Raw genomic sequence first — 24,346 nt, 5'->3', positions numbered from 1 at the left:
ATTATCCCGGCAGTTAGGACATCGCACAAGATTGGTCTCAACACAGAAAACATTTCATCACTGGATAGATTTTTTTTGTTTTGTTTATTGAAAGTGTGGTTTATCTGAATGTGTGGAACGCTTTTCAGAGAATATTTTTTTTAGCACAATTCACAACCAGCGGTAGTTCAGGAAAAAAATATATCCGAATGCTTCACCTGAAACTTCGGTCTTCCGACCTTTTACCATTGTGTATTCTCAAAGATATTCAGTCAACTCAATTCATTAATATGCGCGAGGGAGGGTGAGAGAGCAAGACAGTTTGAAAACGGTGAGAGTGCGCGCGCGACCGGGGCTCTCTCTCTCTGCTCGTTCTCTCAGTTTTGCGCAGCAGTCAGTCATCTATCACTCACCGGTCAAATAAGGCTTTGGCGGGACAAAAATACGCTTTGGCGGTCGCCAAAAATTGTTCAATGGAGGAAGGGCATTCTGACTTTATTTTGAATTCTCGTGTTCGTTCAAGCTCAGAAATAAGAGAAAGACCACTGATCTGCCCGGCTCACAGAAAACAACGCGCAAGTTCCAGTCTTCTTACGCTTGATGTTTAAACTGACAGGACTTAAAAACACATGCAAATGATAAACTTTCACTATATGATGGTTAAACTTTGCAATTAATCCGGAGCTGCTGGCCCGTACAGATCATGAATCACGGATCAACTACTGTACGACTTAGGCCTACATCGCAACATCCTGCGATGTGACTATCGTGGATGCGCACATCGCGATATCGATGCTAAAACGACACATCGTGCAGCCCTATATTATATCATTTAAAACTAATTTAAAATTAAAACATGACTGAACAGTATCATGCATATTCCCTACAGACCTTATTCAGAGCAGCGCCATACCAGGTATGAAGTGAGGCTGTGAGGGATAGACTTACCATGTTTTAAATGGCATCCGCTGTTAAGCTGTATAAAGCTCCTAGATTACTTATAATTTTCCAAAGCTCATATTCCCTGGGGGTTTTTGTCTATTGAATTTTCTCAGAAAGGTTTCGTTGACAAAGATGTGAATAAGGTCTATAGAGCAGTGGATCTAAACAAGGGGGCCGGGGCAAACTTTAAAGAGGGCTTCAGGAAGTGTCTTGTAACTTGATGGTCTGTTGGCAATTGTATAATTAATATACATTTTTCTAGCTGTGCTAAACTAAAATATTTCATCAAGTTAAAGTTCTCTATAATCTTTCAAATTAAGGGAGGGGGCAGGAGTTCAGAACCACTGCAATACTGAACTGCATAAACTGATTTTTTTTAAATGGAAGAAAAATATTATTTGAAGATGAACTGACAGTCATTCAATTTTATATAGGAATGTATCAAAACTCAAGTGCAAAAACTTGCAGTAGGGCTGTTCGATATAGTTAAAAAATGTATCATGATATGTTTCATATCGTTTGGTATAGATAATTATTGACAGTTTTTATAACCTTTTTTTTTTAAAGACAAGTAGAAAAGTTTGACTTTAAACCACTGTTTTTATTTATTTATCCACATTAAAGCCAAACAACAAATGATATTAGTTTTAGCAGTCAAACATTTTCAAACAAAAATATCTTTATGTCTTATATTAAGATAAAAAAGTAAGTGTTAATGAAACTCTTGAACTTAAATAAAACATTAAAAAATGTGTGCAATGTAAAAGTGTAAACGTAGAACAATCAAGGCTAACTTTGAGGTAGATTAAGATCTGTAGTAAGTAGGGGTGTAAAGGTTCACAAAATCCTCGGTTCTGTTCCATAGGACACAGTGGTGTCACGGTTCGGTACGTTTTCGATATAGCAAAAAAAAGAAATATCAGAGAAATTTCCTTGATTAAAAAAAAAAATTTAAAAGAAAAAATATTTTTAAATAAGTGCGAGTTCCTACATCTTGAAACGTTTTATTGTATAAAAGGGGGGTAATCTTTGAAGGATAAACAAATAATGTTTTGGTCATCACATTAAAAATAACATTTAAAATATGATAATATTTGAGTTTTGAAGAGCTGGAAAAAGATGACACGTACTTGAAAGCATTTTACTATTCCTGCCAAACTTTCATGGTTACAATTAGTGTTACTACTTTACATCCCCAGATCATCAACATTCATCATGGATTTAAAGCCTATAACTAGTTATAACATTCATGGCACAATGTTTCTCCTGGTTTCCATGCCAGCGCTGTTTGATCTAATAGGGATCTACGGTTAATAATGGAGAAATTCGAATGCTTCTCACTAAATCTTGCAGTGATGTTATTACTTCTGTGGCGAATTCAAATGCTTTCTTCACTGGATCTCTTAGCGCTGTGTAGTAACAGTGTCGCTTGATCAAGATCAGCTTGCGCTGCACTGACATTGGTCCAAAATGAGCGTGAAGCACAAAATATTGAGTAGCACAGTTTTCGTTCTGCTTTCATTACGTTTGCCATTTGATGTTAGACTGTTGATTTTGGTCGTGCCATCTTTAACTTCACAGTCCACTTACGAATCAAGGTTAAATGGAACGCACCTTCATGATGTGGAGTGCGCAGTTCATGGTTGCATAGCAACGACAGACGGCACGGGAGCACAATCGCTTTAGAAAGGAGGAGAAAGCGGGCACTGCCCCACCTTCCATGCGTTTTTAGACGCAATATGTAAACGGCCCCTAACGGCTGTTTCACACCACAAGCGTGAGCGGCGCGTGAGCAGCGCGTCAGCGTAACTACATCATCACTGCAGCTGCAGACGCGCAAGAGTATTCACACTGGAAGCGTTTGTACAGTGTCACAGCAGCAGCTCCAAAGCTACATGAGCGAGCAGTTCTTTACAAAGACAACTATACATTTGTTTTTAGAAGTTGGTCATTTATAAAATTTATAGTGTTGAAAGTTTGTTATGGGGAGGTGTACAACATTCGCATATAAATTGTAAACAAAACAACCCAGAAAACAGCTCCAATCTTGTCGTTTCAGTCATACTTTCGATATATTTACAAGAGTGCAAACTCCGAGGATTAAAACACACACACACACACACACACACACACACACACACACACACACACACACACACACACACACACACACACACACACACACACACACACACACACACACACACACACACACACACACACACACACACACACACACACACACACACACAGGTTGATTTGGGTTGTGCAAGCCTATGTAGCTGTATGTGTTATAAACTAAAAGAAAGTGTATATAGTATAGTGCAGTATAGTGTATAGTATAGTGCTATATATAATATTTTCTGGCTAGTTTACTTTAGTTTTTTTTATAATACACCATACTTTCACCCAAACTGAATAATTTTTTATTTTTATTTTTATTAAATTATTAATTAAAAACACGTTAATTAATTAAAAACACGTTTAAATGGATAGCCTAAATAATCTTCTATAAATATTTTTGAGTCTTCATTTTCTTTTTTTGCTTGTTAAAACTCACTACATGCTTATTCTGTGCATTTTGGGCACTTTTTGTGTGAAATAAAATTTATTTTGTCCATCAAAAGTGTGCTTTCACTTTAATTGAGTGTGAGCAGCGCAGCAAAAATAGACTCTGCGCCGAATCCCCCGCTTCACTGCTGCTCACGCGCTGCTCCTGCTTGACGCTCACGCGCTGGTCCTGCTCGCAGTGTGAATGCACTCATTGATGTTAATGATGCACGCCGAAAAAAATATGCACTGCTCACGCACCGCTGACGCTTGCGGTGTGAAAGCGGAGTAAGATCTACAGGCGATGCGCGCACATTTTAATGAAAATATCGAGCGCTATAATGAATTTTTTTATATCGTTAGGGACAATGGTGAACTATTGATACATACTGATACCATTTTATCGCCCAGCCCTAAGTTGCAGTCTTAAGCTGTACATTTTTATGGAAATTCTAATTCTTACAATTATAAACCAATCAATGCTTTTGATGAATCTAGTTATTCAAGGTAGATGTGGTCAAGTTATGTATAGCTAAATTGAATGCACTCACCTCTTACACGGCTCAGAAATTATTAGCAATCCTAGTATGATTTCTGTTCTATACCTGCATTGAAAAAAAAGATAGACTTACATGTGCAGTGACTTCTGGGCTTTTGCCGCCTCCTCCTTAGAGCTGTAGCAGACCACAGCATTGCCATGGGGAAGGTTCAAATGGAATGTGATCAGTGGACCGTGCTGCATGCACAGAGTTCGCAAGGTGGAGCCATCAATCTGCAAAACATGTTACACAATAAATTATTTTGCTGTGGCGTTATATATAAAAAGATATCTAGATTTCTACTATTTCCTTTAATAACAGCCTTTCAAACTTGACCATAATGAAATCATATTTACAAAAGCAGGGCTACATTTACGTCCAAATGATGCAACAAAACCTAATACGAAGCTAGAAAATGGCTAAATCGTCTGAATTCAGTCAGACATACAGAATAAGTGTTTCTGGCAGACATTAGCTTTTCCTTTTTAAAAAAAAGTATAAAAATGATCTATATTAGCGATTGATGATTTTTCATAAAGCCCTTAACTGCAAAATACAGTGTTAATAAATAGTTTTATGGTGCATTTTCAATGTTTTGCACTGCAAAAACCATGACTGCTGAAACAGGCAATGTGAATGCTATGGGACTGTTAAAATGATCCCATACAGTCCAAATCATTAAACTTCTTACCTGAGGTGTGAGGTTTTTGAGTACAAGCCAATTAGTTCGCCCTGAGCTGCTGTCACCCCAGCTGGAACCTGTGAACAACGATCATTTCAGGACTCTCTCAATTCTTTAAACTCTACAGTACGGACACTGTTATTACAGTTTGTAAAGGTGAAAGGGAATATAACTGTGACTAACCAGAGTTGAATCTGGATTCAGAGCCACCCCAGCCTGCCAGTCTAAGAGAGCCATTGTCCCAAGATGAGGGCTGTTTCTGGCCAGTCAGGCCAGGTGGAGGGCGGGACGGAGCAGAGATGCCTTTCGAAGGGAGAGGAACCTTCCACAGCTCATGAGCCAAAGAGGTGTTGGTGACTGTACCAGGAGACCATTTGGAGTCACTGTTTCTGGCTGTAAGGAAGAAAACAGAAAGTTAATAGGACTGTATTTGGACCATAGGCCTGTGGCTCAGTCTAAATAGTTGCACACCAACCTGAAGTGCTTTGTGCTGTACTGCTGAGGGAACTATTATGGTTGGAGGCACGAATGGATGTCCAGGCACTATTTGAAGGCAGCGTGGTGTTAAGTGATGAGGATGGCCCTGGAAGAACAGAAAAATTTAAAATCTCATTGTTGAAAACACAAATGCATACAACTCAGCAAATTACAGTACCATTCAATTTTCTTTAATGGTTTCTGAGGCTGCATCAAAGGCTCAAAGGTTGCATTTATTTGATCAAAAATATAAAATAAGGATCACAATATCAGAAATATTGTGAAATATTATAATTTAATGTAACTTGTCTATTTTAATATATTTCAAGTTAAAGATTTTACTGTTACTTTTGATCAATTTAATGCATCCTTGCTAAATAAAACCTTACTGACCACACACTTTTGAACAGTACTTTATAATGATACATAGCTGGTTTAACATATCACTTACCATTGTTCCTGTCCCTGAGGTGATCAACATCCCGGACTGTATTAATGGAGAGATTATTAATCACACTGCCAGGAGTGACAAATGGGTCAGTTTCAGGATCAATGTTTGGATATCCTTTCCAGGGCTCACCAGGACGGAACTCTGTCAAATAAACATTACATGGTGAGCTCATTCATGCCACAATGGCACAGCGCCATGCTTAACCAGCTGAGCTTCTCTGTAATATTCTATTTCAGTAAAAGATTTGATTGGAACACGTAAATCATTTATGAAGCAAATAGGTCTGAACCTGGTGGCCAGTTGACATTGGTGGAACCATGTGGTGATTTGGCACGGCTGGGCCAGCCATCTCCCACAGAGCCAGGAGGACTGATGGGAGTGTTACTGGCATTCATGAAGTCATATGGACCAAAGGGCGAGTCTTCAAGCCTCAGGCCAGATGTTATAGCACCTTTAGTAAAATATCCATTAGACTTTTCGCTCACATTGTTTGATGAGATAGGATTAGGGCTGCACAACTGACTAAAAATGATTACTGTTGATTTTTATCCTTGATAATATAATGCATTCTTAAACATAAGAAAAAAATATTCAAATAGAACAACATTTAGATGGAATGCACTAATTGACACTTGTCACAATTAATCACACGGTCATATTTTTTTCATATCAGCTGTGAAGCTAGGACTAATTACAAAAAAGGGGTTATCAAATGGGGAAACCCACCAGATTTGCTGGGGTTTTGATCAAGTGGCGAGTTAACGGAGATATCCATGGCAGTCCACTTCTTCAGACGGGACTGTGGCTCCTTAAAACCAACACTACTAATGTCGAGATTGCTTACATTCAAGTTTGAGTTGAAACCTACAGGAATACAACAAAAGTAATTTAAAAAACAAGAAAATGCCCATCCTGACAGAAAATTAAGTTAACAACATTTCTGGTATCCAGGAATTAACAGCAACAGCAGCTCTAACAAAAAGAACATATCAACATTACATTCAATTTTAATGCACTCAGTGTTTTTGATATATCAATGTATTTTTTTTTAATTCAAATTACGGTGACAGTGTCGCAACTCAATACTTTGGCTTTTGTGTAACACTGTTCACACCACCATGGAAGGAGCATTGCTGCCGACACTGATTGCCAACAAACAAAAAATTAAGAGTGCACAAAAACTGTGGGAAAACAAAGGAAGGCAACAAGCACAAACAGCCTTATTGTCAAGCGGCAGAAATTATAAATACAAGCACCATATGTATGCCAGCCAAACATTGGATTTACAATCAAATAATAAGGGTCTGAAATAAGGTTTTGTAACATTGCATTATTTTCCTTTTCCCTCTAATACAAAATGCAAGAAGAAACTTTGCTGGGGACAACAACATAGATAGACTGTATTCACCTCTTGCTGGCAGAGAGCTGCTGTCAGGACAGAAGTTCTTTCCTACCCGAGGGTGGATGGGAGAGCCTGGCACCATGTGGCCATTGCTCATAGGTGGGGCTAGGAGGCTATGACTTTGACTAATGCCAGCTGGCAGATAGCTTGACATGTCAGATGCAAACATTGAGTTGGGCTTGGCAGCTTGGTGCAACATAGAGTCAGTCTGGCCTATATTAAGATGGGGAGGACACCCACCTAAAGGGAAATTACTGAACGAGCTCAAGGAACTTTGTTCTTTCTGCAGGTCAGAGGCATTGGGGGGCATGAAGTTCTCCATATAGGACTTGAAGCTGGGTTGGTGCAGTGAGGGTGGCTGAGGGGAAGTCTGTTGCTTCATCAGGGAGGGATCGAGATGGCGAGGAGTCTGGATCATTTGCTGGGACGGACCCAAACCACGACCCTACACAATCACAAATGGAAAAATTACATACACGAGCCAAGAGAGAAAGAAACAAACACACACAAGTTGGTCCAAGAGATCACAAACCTGCTGTTCCTGTTGCTGGCGGCTGTTAACAGGCATGGTCCTCTGGTTTTGAGCTTTTTGCTGCAAAAGGAGACGCTGGGACCGAAAAAAGAAAAGAAAAAGTAATATGTATCGCTAGGAGCATAGTAACTTATCAGTTAAATATCTTCTAGGCTGTTACTTGCAGTGTGATCAATACCTGTAACTGATTAATCTGAGAAAGCTGAGACAGTTGGTTGAGTTGAGACAGCTGGTTCAGCATAGCCACCTGCTGTGGGCCAAACAGAGGGTTCAGACCTCCATTATTGGGAGAGTACTTCAACAGGGGTGGAGGAACCTGAAAAGAGAGATTGTACACATTCGTTATGAAAGTAAAAGACATACATATTTTAATGGTTTACAAAATTACTTTTATTCTGTCTTTTTTTAAATTTAATTTTAATAAAAATGCAAATAATTTTTCTCAGTAAAATATAAATTATATTTTTTCCCTAAATTGTGCAGCCCTACTTTTAAGAGTTAATTTATTCATTTCCATGCGTGGAATCACACATTTGGTAATTTCCTGATACTTAGACCGTGGGAACCCTGTTTACCACACAGCTTAAAGGTTTTGTTTACCCAAAAATCTAAATTCTGTCATTAATTACTTACCCTCATGTCGTTCCAAACCAGCAAGTCTTTGGTTCATATTTGGAACACAAATGAAGATCTTTTTGATGAAATCTGAGAGCTTTCTGTACTCTCCATTGACAGCTATGCAACTACCACTTTGACGCTTCAAAAATGTTATAAAGAGACGGTAAAACAAATCAATATGAATTGAGCAGTTTAGTCTAAATTTTCTGAAGAGACTCGATCACTTTATATGATTAACAGATTGAATTTAGGCTTTTGTTCACATATAAACATTGATCAGTGAACATTGATCAGAATGAACCTCATTGGTTCTCGCACATCAAGCGAACATGCTTGAGCTTCTGTTTACCACAACTGATGTGTGAGTTGATAAATGTTTATATGGGAATAAAAGGCTAAATTCAATCTGTTCAACATATAAAGCGATCGAGTCTCTTCAGAACATTTCGACTAAACCACTCATTTCATATGGATTAGTTTTACGATCTCTTTATGAACTTTTTTGAAGCGTCAAAGTGGTATTTGCGTAGCTGCCAATGGAGGGACAGAAAGCGCTCAGAATTTAATCAAAAAGATCTTCATTTGTGTTTCCGAAGATGAACGGAAGTCTTACGGGTTTGGAACGACATGAGGGTGAGTAATAAATTACAGAATTTAAATTTTTGGGTAAACTAACCCTTTAATCTTAAAGTGAACTGAGCTTTAGAAACCCAATTGGAGTTACCTGAGAGGGAAGTAGTGGAGGAGGCACTTGGTTGCGTAGACTGGGCTGAGCGGAGTTCAGAGGTTGTGCTGGAGGCTGCTGGGCGTTCCGGCCTTGTGCTGCTGCATTACCGACACTGTACATATTTACATTCTGTGGAGAAACACAAACAACCCACATGTAAATAATGAGCATTCAGCTGTCCAGTACATTCAGAGCTTCAGCACAAAGGGATCTGCATGCACTAACTTACCTGCCTAACAGAGGCAGAGTTTGTATGGTGAGGCCCTGGCAAGTTGCATTTGTTTTGTTGTGCATTATTTGTAAGGGAAAAGCAGATATTCTGCATGGAAGTGATCTGTGAGTTTCGGAACTCCTCTGCTACAGAGCAATTACAAATGGGCAGTGAAAGCTGAAGCACAATCACAGGCCAAGCAGAGAGAAAACCAGGACACAGAGAACAACAGCAGTTGGCCAAAGAACAGAAGGAACACCAGGCCACCAGATGAAGACATTAACAGCCACAGAAAAGGGGTCAGAAAGGCTATGTTAGCATCCTCTTTGGCATGTTTTAGGAATTGGGATAAGAAATTAATTGAGGCATTTCCTTGCGAAACAGGAAATTTGGGCTTTCCAATGGGGCCTCAAGATGACTTGAAATGATTTTAAAAAAGAAAATCAAGAAAAAATATTTTTTTATTTAATTCACTCCCTTAGATGCCCCCCCACCCCCTCTCAGCTCTTAACTTCAGGAATGGTTTAATTTGACATAAAACATATATTTTACATCATAGGGTCCTTACGTTGCATTTCTTTCCCATAGAGGGTGCTAAAGTAACCAACAAGCAAAAGTAACAGTCACTGTGTGAAGTGAAGGCCCCATTCCTGCTACAAGAGACTAGGAAATAACTGACCTTATCCATATAGGGATTACGGTCTATAGGAGAGTCTTTGAGGATCTGGTGACGTGAAGCAGGATTTTTTCCGTACTCTCCCATATTAAGAACATGCTTGTCAACATCAATGCGCTTGTCTGTCATTCCTGCAGAATATGAGAGGAATTTATAGATTTTACAATATCATGCTAGTATTCATGGACTGCGACAAACATTGCTCAATATAAGCACTGGAAGAGCATGTGAATGTGACCTACCTCCAGACATATCCATCTTATTGTTCTTCATGGAATCTTCAGCAGAATCCCTCTGTAAATAGACAGAAGTGTAAGCATGCTAACTAATGAGTTTGTTTCACAAAGTATTTGTGGTCACCTAATATTTAAAATAAACAGGTTTCACTGGAAATTGTAGCAATCAGACTATTAATCCTTACAGGGTACATGTTGTTGAACTGTTTCACAAACGGATTCATCCATGGAGAATCATCTTGCTTGTTGGGTCCTTTGTTCAGCTAAGGAAATAAGCAAGCAAAATGTACACAATTTTGTCACTAAGTCCATGCAAACAGTAAATTCAGTGAATTACATTTTAAGTAGTTCTGCCAGGCTAAATTAGGTCTGAATTATTACCTTTGGAGGCATCTTCTTGTAAGACCAGTTTCCAGTTTGGTTAATTTCCAGTGATGAATTGTTGTTCCACATGCCTATCTTAACTTGCTCTTCTTCCTCCAAGTTGGCGTGCCCTGCCATAGAATTCTCCTCTCCATACCAGTCTTGCATAGGTTTGGATCCTAAAAAGACAAAAACAATATCAAATGAAAAATAAAGGGTTGATTATATGTTCAGTGATTAGAAATAAAATGTGAATTTTATTTCACCCTGATATCTACTATTGGGGAAAAACAAACAATGAGTTTAAAACAAATCGAAGAAAGTTCTATGCCTTAATTGGAGATATTGGAAACATACCAGACTTGTGCTGTGACTGCTGTCCTACAGCAGCATTGCCCCAGCTACTGCCTCCTGAGTTTTCTCTCCCTGGCCCTTCCCAGCTGGAACCTGTATCAACAGGCTTTCCCCAAGCAGATGTGCCATTGTCCACAGTAACAGGTGAAGCAGCATGCTCACCCCAAGTAGAGGACTCATTTTTTTGTGGCCCACCATACGTCTCTCCCCGCCCTGTGAGCAGACAGCAAAAAACAAAAATATGATCAAAGACCAGAAAACAAAATACTATTTTTATAGTATAGTATTTTTTTTGCAAACAAGTTAAATCGTCAGAATTGTGAATTATTAGCTACATGGCAAATAACTATGCAACTAATTTGCATCTAAACATGAAATATTTAACATACTTAAAACAAGGAAAGGTTATCGTTTTAAAAACTAAAATCTAATACCATAGGACAACGCAATTAATATGTACAAATAAACTCCAAATTGGCATTGGACAGCACCTGCAAACTTTCCGATGGCCTAAATCCGACCCTTGCATAAACATGCTTATGTAAGCTTTGTTTACTCTGAAGTCCTTCTAATGGATCAGCTTACATTTAACCACTAAGGTTTTTGCACTTTCACCATCCAGCATATGCCCTGAATACTTCCTTCAAAAATAGCCCTGTTCATGTGTGCCCTCCTGCTCAAGTTGCTGCCATATGACTGCACCATCGGTCAGAATGTAACCCAAGCCCATTTTTCCCTGAGCACAGCTCATATACAGCCAATATCAAATGAAGTGGGAAGACTATTTGAAACCTATACCTTTACAGTTCCCATTTAGGCAAATAACAAAACAAATGAAAAAGCTGCATTTATACAATGTATATCAATTTCAATGTACTGCATGAATACATTTATATATAGACATGCACACAAACACTCACTCATAAGTTCAGAACTTGTCAGTGCAGGAGGTATTAGAGGAAAGGGGTGGGAGGAAAAATCACATCCTGAAAAATTCCAAAGGGATGAGTGCATAACTAAAGATAAATGTAATGGATTAGTAATAATTGCCAAGGCACTGCCAAAAAGAAAGACACCCACCTGAGCTGCAGTTCTTTTCCTTTGGAGCCATGGAGCTTTGGGCTTGTGGGGGCTGACAAACAGCCATGCCATCTTGCTCTCCAGCATTGTTCTTATTCCACATATTTACATAGCTGGAGTTCAATTTGTTGGGATCTCCCCATGCTGAAGTACCATCATCAATATCCATTTTGCGCCTGATGGATTCAGGGGATGGCTCTTCCCATCCAGTGGATGATTCTTCTTTGGAGGCAGCAGGTATTGGGCCCCCCTGCCATCCTGTAGGCTTGTTCTGACTAGGGGCTCCAGTCTGAGAGGTGTTCCCACTCCTGTACGTTCCCATGCTGGAATCTTGGGGCTTGACCCATTCTGAAGAGTTGTTCGTTTTTGTGTTGTCGCCCCAAGCAGGGTTGGATGTGCTTGGTTTGATTGGCTCGCCCCAGGTTTGGTTTTGATTGTTGGTCTTCGGAGGGTCTCCCCATCCTGTGGCTGGACCACACTGGTCAGGAGTGTTGGTGCCTCCACTGCCTCCCCAGATGTTACTTGTCCCGCAGCGACCAGGGTCGCTCCAGCCCGATCCAGAGCGGTCACTGTCGCAGCCACCTGAACCAGACTTCTGGGGCTCTACCCAATGGTTTCCCTTTGGGCCTTCTCCTCCCCATCCATCTCCAGTAGAGCCCCAGCCTTGCTTTGCCTTCGGCGCATTATTCCAAGAGGACTTCTCATCCTTGGTGGTATTCCATGAGGAACCACCTTTGTTCATTGTAACAGAAGGGGCATCCTCCCATCCATTTTGCCCAACTGGGCCTTTGGTTTCTCCCCAGCCAGTTAAAGGTTTCGATTCAGACCACCCAGACACTGAAGAATCGCTACTTTTGTTGGTGCTGGGTCCATCTCCCCACCCACCTGAGTTAAATACCTGATGGGGAGCACTGCCCCAGCCTGTCTGTCCACATCCTGTCTTTTTATCGGCGCTTGAAACATCCCAGACAGTGTTCTGGCGGACTGGAGTTTGTCCCCATCCAGTGTTGGACAGCACCCTGGGGTCCACGTCAATTTTAGAGAGAGCTGCATTGACCATCCCCTGCTGATTTCCCCTCCGTCGGTTGCCACCACGCTGCCCGTCCCTCTCACTGCGACCTCCCGAGCTCTCTCCGCTACCTTCACTGCCCGTAGATTTGTTCCACGTGCTGCTTTGCAACGCTTGACCAGAGCTCCCTATACCAAGAGCATCATCCTCCAAAGACTTCCATCCATTAGTTCCCTTTCTGCTTCCATTCGTGCTATCATTGGAATGCTGACTGTTGCTGGGCAATATGTTCCACTCCCCATTTGAGACCTTAGTGCCAGTGTTTGAAGAGGATGAGGAAGAGGAAGAAGATGAGGAGGCACTCCCCCAGGGGCGAGGGATCCCAGCTGGGCTCACACCATTACCTGCTCCCCAAGACATACTTTGTGAGGTACCGGGGGTTGAGTCCCAACCTCTTTCACGACTGCCCACCCCGTTATTATTATTCTTTAAAGCAGCACTCACAGAGGAGCTGTTGGCTCCAGACTGCATTAGAGTTGCATTCACAGTGTCGCCCGCAGCTTGGCCTTTAGGGATGGGACATTTGTCTCCAGAGAAATTAGTGCTGGGCGCAACGCCCCATGCTGTACCGTAAGACCCACTGTTAATTCCCTCACTGTTGCCGTGTTGAGAAATGGAAGTGCCATTAGAGACTGGAGAAATAGGGGACTGAGGGGAGCCCCCTGTACTCATAGGCCAAGCTCGGTGCCCTGGGGGCTGTTCATTTATCTGCATTGAACCTGTAGAGTTTGGTAAACTAGAGGTCATCGAGTTAGTAGTGTTATTTGGTCCATTAAATTCAGTGTTAAGGTTTTGAGGCTGCCCACTTGGAACCTTGTTTGTACCATTGACTTCAACTTCGGACAGCTGCAGGCATCCCCAGGGCATCTTAGAGTTGATGCTCTGCATGCTGGGTGTTTGACCTATGGTGCTTTGTTGAGTGTTGGTGCCACCATTTTCGTTCCCCATCGGGCCGTGGGGATTGGGCCCAGTGCTCTGAAGAACGGGCCAGGCACCATGGTTGGCATTTGGGTTCAAAGTGCTTGGATTTATACCTTTATTGGTTGAGGAAACTTGGGTACCCCATGCATTTATTTTGCCATGGCTGCTTTCTGCCAGCTTGCCACTGGGGCCATCTCCGGAGCCTTGACATGTGCTTAGCATTGAGCCATTGGATACACCCCAAGGCCCCTTAACACTCCCATTACCCACATTATTGCTGCCATTTGCAACCATGAAATGAGAACCTTGTCTATTGCCATTGTTGTCACCCCCAGTGCTCCCAGAAGGCATCATACTAAGATTTTTTTCCGACCCAGAGCTGGAGGCAGAGTCAGCCTCCATACATTCTGAGGCTAACTCTGGGTCACTACCAGTGATAGAGGGCCAGGGTCCCTTATCTACAATTACTTTTCCCCAGTTGCTGTTTGAGTCGCTGCAAGGTGAGCCAGAGCTCCATGGTGAACTTTCATACTGAGGTTCCAGACCAGCATGATCCAAACCTGTGAACGCAAATAAAAGGTCAGTCATTTCAGATGGCAAACAGAGAAAAAAAATGTGGACACAGTCTGTATTTGTTTAGTAAAGACTTAAGATTGCGGTGACTTAAAATATAGGGTTCCTTCCAAAAAAACATTTGTTGGGACAATTAGACATTCAGCTAGACATTAATTTAGAAATTCAGCTCCACAGACTCCATGCAATGAATTATCCTTATTCTTTTATTAACTGAGTTATTAACTGTAATACACTCAGTGTAAATAAAACAACCTAAAACACAAGCCAAATGGCGTATATAAATGTGTTGGTTACAAACATTTAGTTACAAATTGTTTTGTACAATGGCTAACTGCCATATTCCTTGTCTCTGTCCTGCGGAGAGGTGTCTCACTCAAGCCAGACTGAAACAGTAGTAGAGCTGCCACCATTTTGTAGCCACAGCATGATCATGCTGCAAGCCAGGATGGAAGAGAAGGGAAAGACAGACGACTGCAAGCAGCAACACCAAGTGTGAAGTGTCTCTGCAAGTTTGCCAATTTTGCTCCGCTGCGGCAAGCGTGGTGGCACTAAATTCTAACAATTACACAACTGCAGTGTTCGATGAAATAAGCATTTTCTGGTAGCCTGCTCTTGCTTTTATATTTTTCTGCAAGATGGCTGCCAAGCTTCCTTGAGCACTGTTTCTTGCCAAGTCTGAGATCCTTCTACCCGGCTGTGTTAACAACAGATATGGGAAGACAAAGCAGCACAGACAGTCTCATTGCTGGTCTCAAGTAAACTGTTTGTTTAAGAGTGACTCAGTAAAATGAGATTCTGCTGAAGGTCACTGGAGGTAAAGGAAAATTACAGTTATATTACATTTCGATCTCATATTTCATCTCTCCAGGGGAGACAAAAAGAGACGTCAACAAAGGAGACTTGTAGTCAACAAGTTAACGGGATAGAACAATAGAAATTCCTCTATCATTCACTCACCCTATTAAATGCTGTCATTTACTGACCTTGTCTTTCCAAATCTATATGACGACTTCTGTTGAACACAAAGGGATATATTTTGGGGGGAAAAAAGAAGTCATGCAGGTTTAGAACCACAAGGTCAGTAAATGACAGCCTTTAATATTTTTGGAGGAACTATCCCTTTAATGGGAGACATACTGTGTCAGGGGCAGAGTGTACAATCTCTGACTTACAATGCAAGACTAAATTCAGAAAAGTTAGCACTTTGAAACAGTTGGCAGCACTGCTAGTCTGGTCTTATACAACACAGGAAAAACACAGATTTGGCAGGAAACGGGGAAAGTCAGTCTACCTATGCCAAGACATTATAATAATTCTTACAAGAAGCTCTAGAGCAATTGGCTAAATTTAGAGAGAATCAAAGCTACTCATTGAAACACTTAAGCATGCACCACAGAGATATTAACAAGAAGTTGCAATCTACCTAAACACAAACTGATGAACAGGTCTTCAGATGACTTATGGACTTAACACACACACTAAACAAAAATAGTAAACAACAGCACATGGTGAGAAAAAAAAAATAGTGAGCCACCTGTTTGGTTAGGGGAGTGGCTGACAGAATCCCGAATCGGAGCCATGCCTACGAAAAACAGAGCAACACAGTCAGGAAAATTAACTAAAAGCTTCATAATAGGTCATGCCAATAAAAAGGCCACACACTAAGACCATTTAACAAATATTATTGCTTATTGCTACAGTTATGACAAACAAATTCCAATTAATCACTGCTACTTTTTACGGGTAACTCCATTAGCATGACTACTGAACTGGACTTTAAATTAGTGCTAGACTAATATGGGATTTTCAGTGGGAGATGCACATACCAATATCTAGTACAGATATTTTTACACAATACTTGCATTACAAAAAAAACAACAACAAAACACTTGGAACAAATTTTGTTGTTTAGCTTTGGCAGAGCTCTCTTATTTCAACTGACACTTTAGACAATGCTTACAATCTGAAAATGGTGAAATATTAGCCAATTTATCAACATGACAACTAAAATACCAAATAAAAAAACCAAAAGTACTTTATGAACACTAGGTGTGGTAATCTTTTGGTACCTCACTATTCAATTCATATCGACTATTGATGTCATGATTAGATTAAAAATCGAAAAATTTCAATTGAATATACATTGATTTGATTCTAAATTACTGTTTTGTGCTACTTTTCCTATTTGACTGTGGTAGATAGGACTTGAAGAAAAACAAACTGAATTAAATGCAAACCTTGAAATTTATTTATTTTTCTTTCCATTTTAGTCAACCCAATATTATTATTAAGCTGACTGCAATCATTACACACGACTGGCAGTCTTCTGTAATAAAGGCAGAAAATGTTATTTTAATTTTGATATTAAAAATAGGAACGAAGCAGGAAATTAGAAACAATAGGACAAATACACTATTTAATTAGTATTTTTTTCTAAAGTAAATTTTTCAGTTTATGAAACTGCTGTCCATTTAAGAATGAATGCGCGGATCTAATACACTGTTACACATACCGATTTTCTCCTAACTGTATTAAGACATAACAGACTGTGCCTATGTGAATACTCCACATGTGCATTTTGACAATTGTGTGAGCATTCGACCATGCAAGCACAATAAGCTGTGAAAGAGGTAAATTAGGGATTGCATGCATCTAAGAGGCGACAACTGTGCTCACGCTTTGCCGGTGTCCGACAGTGCGAGTATCGCATTGATTTCTACTTCACCAGCTTATTGTAATTAAAAACACTTTAATGTGCCAATAACTTTTAGTACTGCGAAGTTAGTTAACACTTTAGAAAATTGATATTTGTGAAACGGTAGAAGATAGAATCGTGATTCATATACGAATCGATTCTTCCCCCACTCCTAATGAACACACACATCTGTCCTTATAAACTTGAAAAGACTCTGTCTATCACCAATGGCTAACTTTCTACATATATATCACAAATCCCAGTGCACCTGGCTGATCCGTAATTAACAAAGTAATTTTGCGGAGGAATAGTACCTGAAAGGTGGCTTTGGGCGCAGTGTAGGACAGACCTCTCAGTCGTAAGTTCCCCTGACTGGCTAGAGTTGAGCTGCACTTGAGTTCCCAGGGTGGCAGCGAGGACCGTGAGGGATTGCCCACACTTCAACAGCTGTTTCTGTTTGTGCTGACAGAGATGCTGCGGAACTTCACGGAGCGGGTACCGAGGCAGGGCTTGGGGCTGGCCGCTGGCTGGGGCCCTCTTGGCATTGCTGATGGCGCAGGTTACAGTGGAGGTGCTGCTGTTCTAATTGGCAGACTGAGGCTGGCTGAAACTGGACTTGATATGTTCTGGCACTGAAATCAAAACAATAACAACCGGTATCAAAAACTGTAAACTCCAAATATTTTCATCCAACACAACTCTGCACAATTTAAAGCTAATCAACAAATATCTATTTCAGCTAATGATGCCTAAAGAAGAGCTTTTCTTTGTGGAATTTCTCCTGACCTAAAGACATAAAAACTACCCCTAAAGTAAAACAAAGAATAATCAAAAATATGGAAACCTTACAAAAATAAATAATTAAATACTGCATCTCGTTAGAAACTGACCTCATTTTAAACACTTTGGAGCCCAATAATCTGAGTAAAACGGTATTCGAAAGATTAAGTTGTCTATATGGTTTGCTTATACAGGGTTTCTGCACACTTTCTAAAGTCAGATTTAAAGCTTTTTAAGACCTTTTTAAGACCCGAAGAAATCAAAATGAATCCCTTACATTAGGGGTGCGCAATATTGAAAAAAAATGTCTCTATTTTTTCTATATAAGTTTTGTTAATAATTAGATGATATTTTACTGATTGTGTTTGTGTACTGGTACCATGGCTGGTTTAGGCCTGTTGTTGACAGCTGACTCACGAAGATATTCATATTTTATGCAGTGGTCAGTTCACAGCAGTGACAGTATTTTTTTTTATTTTATTTAACGGGCAATATTTGCACCCTTAAATTGATTTCCAGGGGCATTTTCACCTATATATGGAGTTTTTTTTTTAAACTTAGAGGTATGCATCACCTTTTATGTCAAATTCTAACATTCAAATTAAATTATATTAGTATAATGACAATACCACTGTTACCAGTTATATTAAATCATTAAATCAAAATCCATCTTTGCAGTGCAGAGGAGACACAGAAGCAGCATCAGAACTGGCATTAATATATTTACACTCCATTTACAATTGCATAATAAAAGCTGAAATAGTTTTTTAATTCAATATCTAAATATGAACTGATTTCTAATTGTAACATTTTAATTAAATGGTACTTTAAATGTGAAACTAAAATGCCAGTAGGTGGCTCACTGTCTTAGGGAGTCATACATTAAACTGATTTGTTCAAACGGCTGATTCATTCAGGAAAAACAAGTGATTGTTCATTGAATCGTTAAAATTATTCGTTCAAAACGCAGATTTCAGTCAAAAAAATCATCGCTGTCTGTTGCAATATTGTTTATAAAATGTAACTCACAATGTTAATTTATTGTTAATTTAATTGTTATATAAAATAAATATCAAATTTGCTATTGTGCACGGGAAAAGGGCCGTCTTGCTGATGTGATATTGTATGATAACATATGATATAAATGTAAGACAAAAACTCATTTATGGACATGCCTATAACGGCAATGACACATCACGCAGTGAAAGCAAGCATGAGAGACAATGCAATGTCAGCTCGCAGTGCTTCGTACATAGTTAAAAGTAAAACAATGATTACAATAGCATAATAGACAATACACATCGCACACCCTATATGCACATGAAGAATGAACTTACAATTGAACTGACATTTACCAAATTTCTTCAATCCTCCTGTTTTGCGCACTGAAGACAGACGTAATGCTGCTGCTAATGTGACGCGAAAGGTCACGTGAACAAGCAAATCCACAAAGAAAGAATATTAAATAAAAAAGTACGCTAATTAGATAGTTTTAATTTGGAAAATATTTAGATATGTCCAAGGAAATTTGCCATTGAAAATTTAAGACCTTTCATAAGTAAAAAAAAGACTAAGATTTTTATGGCCTTAAATTTAAAAAATCTAATTTAAAACTTTTGAAAACCCTGTTATAGAACATATAGAGCAGATCCATACAGATTCATGGATACCACGTTAAGTCCACTATGTTAAAGGGTTAGTCATAAAAGACATCGTTAAAATAGTCCAAGTGACTACAGTGGCTCAATCTTAAGTTTATCAAACGATGAGAATACTTTTTGTGCGCAAAAAACCCCAAAAATACCGACTTTATTTCAACTATTCATTTCCTTCTTGTTGGGTCTCTACTCAGTTACAACACAGAAGCTTACGCTATATAACTAGTGAACTGACTCGAGGCCCACAGAGATGGAAACGAATAGTTGAAATAAAGTCGTTATTTATTTATTTTTTGCGCACAAAAAGTATTCTCGTCGTTTGATAAACTTAAGATTGAGTCACTGTAGTCACTTGGACTATTTTAACGATATCTTTAATAACTTTTAGGGGCCGGCAAGCTTCCATGGAGGAGTGATCCAGCTCTCAGATTTAATCAAAAATATCATAATTCCTGTTCCGAAGATGAACAAAGGTCTTACGAGGTTGGAACAACATGAGGGTGAGTAAATACTGACAGAATTTTCATTTTTGGGTGAACCCACCCTTTAATTATGCCTCCTCTACATTGGCTGAATAATTGAGGAAATTTTGGAAACAAACTCAAAACTGTGTAATGTTGCTAACATAGTATAGTTTTGCTGCTGCCGTCATACAAATAGTTCAGTTGTTGTCACAGTCTAGCAGTTCATTAATATAATCTTGCACAATTGTCAGACACTGCAACAGATAGTGGGTTGTAAAATGCGGTAAAAAGATAAAAAAAAATCAAGACAATCTCCATAAGAGTCAGAGTCCATGTAAATGTTGACTTAAATGTTTACAACTACTAAGCTCACTAAAACAATATTTTCAAGACGATTTACTAAATTATTTTCACTATTAACCATTGGCAGATTGTTTAAAAACAGCCAATGATCTGGGCCAGTTATATCCTGTCAATCAAAAGGGGGCAGAAACACATGTCTGACTGCAACTCATACTATGTGTGAAGAAAATAACTAGTGTTGAAATTAGGGCTGTATTGAAGTTAACAACTATAATGCAGTAACAGTTAAAAAATAGCAACGTTAAAGCAGGCTCTATTTTTCCAGGGCTGGTAGGTCCATGAGTTTTCCCTACGCCAAACGTTAATTGTAGTGTGCCTCCCATCTAATAAATCACAAAGAGCTTTGTGCTTTGTTACTTCTAATAAGAAACAAAGTCAAATTAAAAACAATACATGGTGTTTTGATGCACTTAAATGTGACATGACAGATCGCTGTAGCTCCTCAGTTCAAGTTCTCCTCTTTCACTTTCACAAGTTATTAGGGCTGGGTGGTATATCGAGTTCGTACAATATAGCGACATATTTTTTTGAAACGATATGAAATGAGGCAATACAGTTTATATCGATACAGTAGTTTGATACAAGCACATCTGAAAAATAGCTGAGGACGCAGTGAGTTCCTGCAGTGAAACTACATAATATAAGCTTGTGTTATGTTTAGGACAAATTGTACTAAGGGCTTCAAAATAACTGGTGAGATATAGTTAACAAGTTTTAAGTAGCTTGCCCCGTCAGATACTCATGCTGACTGCCAGATAAATACTTGGGCTGTTTAATGCCTTTGAGATGTGGTGCTTTCCTCAGTGCTTAACATACATTTCACAGGTATATTCTCCATCTATAAATATTATAAAGTCAAACAAATATGTCAATTTCACTGTCAGGAGAGGAAGAGCCTTCTGCAAGTGAATTTGTTTTTAGTTTCATTTTTAGTTTATCCTTTAGTCAATTTAAAAACAAAAGCATTATTTTTGTTTTTAGATTGGAATGTTACAATGCTAGAATGTAATGTGATTTTAGCCACCTTTTTGCACATCATATATTGCATAGCCTACATTACATTCACTATATTTGTTTCCATATCCTTCAATATCAACATTGTTTGTAGGATATCATTGGGCAGGATGTGAAACAATTTTTTTTTAAATAAATACAGATTTTCTTTATCCAAGTAGAAAAGCGTAGAAAGTACCGAGATATATATCGTATATCGCCATTTAACCAAAAAATACAGAGATATGATTTTGGCCATATCGCCCAGCCCTACAAATTATAGGACAAAAAACATGCATGAGCATCACAGGGTATGTTTAAAGAAACGGTACAACTTGTACAAACGCATCACGTCTCATGTAATCCCTCAGTTTTCAACTGCGGAAATATGTAAATAAAACAGTTTGAACTAGTGCTGGGTAGGGGTGGGAATCTCTAGGCACCTCACGATTCGATTATGATTCAGAGGCTTGCGATTCGATTCTAAAGCGATTATCTGAATCTTTTTGTGTGTGTGTGTGTGTGTGAATATAAATACTTTGCTTCAAAAGTACAAAGTAATGACCAATAAAGAATTAACGTACAATATATTTTATTAACATTGCAAAGAAGCAACAGGAAAATAAATGTGTGCCTGAACTAGCAGCATACTTGTAGTAAATTAATAATATAACAAAAACAGGTGTTCTGATGATTCATGCTACCCATCGAGATGTGCTACTTACTGGTTATGCGCATGTGCAGACTCATTTTTCTTCTGCTTACCACGCCCATAAATCTATGCATCCTTGCTGTGGAGACTTGTAGGAAACTTTGACAGGTGAAAGATGAATATTTGATGAAAATTTTTACTTTTCACACCGTTTTAAAGATAAAAACAGTACATGTACTCAGTTAACTGTACTCTTAACTTCGAATTCTATTATAATTTTATTTCATATAATAATATCATTTTTACTTGTTATATCAAATGTGATAATTGCTAGTTCATTTAAATTATCAAAATATGCCCCCCATACACTTACCCTGATTTAAATGAAATAACGATGTCAAAATATTGTGAGATTTACACCATTATGGAAACAATAGAGAATGAATCAACATTATCTGTGATCGATTCGCGTTTGGGTAGCATTTTTCGACAAGGCAGCAGAAATCGTCTGAACACCGGTACAGCCCAGAGCCACAGAGAGAAACGGCTCTGGTACAGCCGAGTGTTTTTCCTCCTCTGGGTGGAAACGTGTCATATGGCTTCTCATATTTGTCGTGTTGCCGAAATATTTTTATTTTTATTCTACAAAGCTTACAAGTAGTGTGGCTCTTGACCAGCTCCTTTCCCCCTTCAACTTCATAGAAGCCAAAATATTTCCACACGTCAGCTTTTAACGAGGAGGGTTTATGGATTTCGCGCTCAGCCATCGCGTCTCTTATCACAGACAGACGGTCCGGGCACTGCACTTCCGCGCTTCAGAGTTCCATCTTTTGCGTTCCGTCAACAATACGTCATTATAAATAGGCTACATATCTAAAAAAAAAAAAAAAAGTTTTTTTTTTGAAAATCGATTTTTGACATTTGTGAATCGATTCAGAATCGTCCACGTCCGCATCGCAATGCATCTAAGAATCGATTTTTTCCCCCACCCCTAGTGCTGGGCGGTAAACCGGTTCAAACCGAAAACCGGTTTATATTTTCGTCACGATATTGATTTTGAATAAACCGCCATACTGGTGTATTTAATTACACAACGTTCGGAACAAACGTTACGCTGCCCGCCACTGTTTCAGACGGACCCTTTACAATGTTGCACTTCTAAGCAGCGACGAGTGAGGGTAAACAAACAGCAGTGCTCTGTTACATTACATGGATGATGGATGCTGAAGAATTATTACAACATGACACAGAAGAACAACTTGTGCCAAAAAGAGGAGCCGGGTCTGTTGTTTGGAGGTTTTTAGGTTTCCAAAAATCCGACGTCGACCAAACAACCATTTTATGTAAGTGCTGTCGGGCTAAAATTCTCGCCAAAGGCGGCAACACGAACATCCATTATACAGGATAATCCTGTGTGCCAAGTTGCACTTTATATTTATTTTATGTTTGTTCTGGTTTCGAAGCAATACTTTTGAAGGAATAACTAATGCAAGTTGCATAATTTTGTTTTACTATTTTTTTTTAGACCTCAAAAGCAATGCAAGACAAGTTTAAGTTTTCTTTTTATATTTACTTGAATGCACGTAATGTTCCTGGACTTGTACTTGAACTAGCAAAAGTATTCCAAATTGTTCTAATTGTGTTGTTTAAAATAAAATTTCTGTATTTTGACTGCAATTGTCTTTGCATTCTGATTCCTCACTTCATTAGAATCATGAATGGCTCTTATTTGTAAACAACAGCATAATTTTCTGGGGCCATGCAAACCTGTATTACTAGTGTGGAATTATTCTACAATATTCACTAATGACAGTAAAATAGACCACCCTAAGTCAATTTACTGCAGTAATTCCTCTCTCAACCAGTAGAAAATGCATTGACCACCTGACTATGCATGAAAAAAAAAAAACCGTCATTAACCGGAAACCGGCATAATAAAAAAAAAAAAAAATGTGATATCAATTTTTGGTCAAACCGCCCAGCACTAGTTTGAACAATTAAATTAATAAATAAAACAAAATGTAACTTAAAGGGTGGGTTCACCCAAAAACGAAAATTCTGTCAGTAATTACTCACCCTCATGTTGTTCCAACCCCGTAAGACTTTCGTTCATCTTCGGAACACAAATTAAGATATTTTTGATGAAATCTGAGAGCTGTCTCACTCCTTCATAGGCTGCTAGGTAATTGCATCTGCCGGCCCAGAAAAGTTAGTAAAAATATCGTTAAAAAAGTCCAAGTGACTACAGTGGCTCAACCTTAAGTTTATCAAGTGACGAGAATACTTTTTGTGCAAAAAACAAACAAAAATAACGACTTTATTCAACTATTCATTTTCTTCCGTGTGGGCCTCTGAT

The 24,346-nt window shown here is 39.0% G+C and overlaps 1 protein-coding gene across 7 annotated transcripts in view; it reads right to left on the bottom strand.

The window, feature by feature from the left end:
* LOC143721995 (trinucleotide repeat-containing gene 6A protein-like) overlaps positions 1–24,346 on the bottom strand; it is an 87,139-nt gene that overhangs the window by 2,511 nt on the left and 60,282 nt on the right. For 5 of the 7 annotated variants that reach the window (XM_077212999.1, XM_077212997.1, XM_077212998.1 and 2 more), the window contains exons 4-22: positions 17,395–17,712; positions 15,920–15,967; positions 11,820–14,369; positions 10,743–10,952; positions 10,404–10,564; positions 10,208–10,285; positions 10,029–10,080; positions 9,790–9,917; positions 8,897–9,028; positions 7,733–7,870; positions 7,555–7,629; positions 7,029–7,467; positions 6,347–6,484; positions 5,910–6,071; positions 5,621–5,761; positions 5,168–5,275; positions 4,876–5,085; positions 4,702–4,769; positions 4,104–4,243 (exon numbers count right to left, since the gene is read on the bottom strand). In XM_077212999.1, coding sequence (XP_077069114.1) covers positions 4,104–4,243; positions 4,702–4,769; positions 4,876–5,085; positions 5,168–5,275; positions 5,621–5,761; positions 5,910–6,071; positions 6,347–6,484; positions 7,029–7,467; positions 7,555–7,629; positions 7,733–7,870; positions 8,897–9,028; positions 9,790–9,917; positions 10,029–10,080; positions 10,208–10,285; positions 10,404–10,564; positions 10,743–10,952; positions 11,820–14,369; positions 15,920–15,965 — 4,976 coding nt within the window. In that variant the 5' untranslated portion in view covers positions 15,966–15,967; positions 17,395–17,712. The remainder of the gene's footprint in view (positions 1–4,103; positions 4,244–4,701; positions 4,770–4,875; positions 5,086–5,167; positions 5,276–5,620; positions 5,762–5,909; positions 6,072–6,346; positions 6,485–7,028; positions 7,468–7,554; positions 7,630–7,732; positions 7,871–8,896; positions 9,029–9,789; positions 9,918–10,028; positions 10,081–10,207; positions 10,286–10,403; positions 10,565–10,742; positions 10,953–11,819; positions 14,370–15,919; positions 15,968–17,394; positions 17,713–24,346) is intronic. The other 2 variants (XM_077213002.1, XM_077213003.1) reach the window with 1 other exon arrangement.

This window comes from Siphateles boraxobius, unplaced genomic scaffold (assembly GCF_051911475.1).
Source record: "Siphateles boraxobius isolate OS27281-9 unplaced genomic scaffold, OSU_SipBor_1 66, whole genome shotgun sequence".
NCBI classification, from domain to species: domain Eukaryota; kingdom Metazoa; phylum Chordata; class Actinopteri; order Cypriniformes; family Leuciscidae; genus Siphateles; species Siphateles boraxobius.
This window is presented reverse-complemented; position numbering and strand designations above follow the sequence as displayed.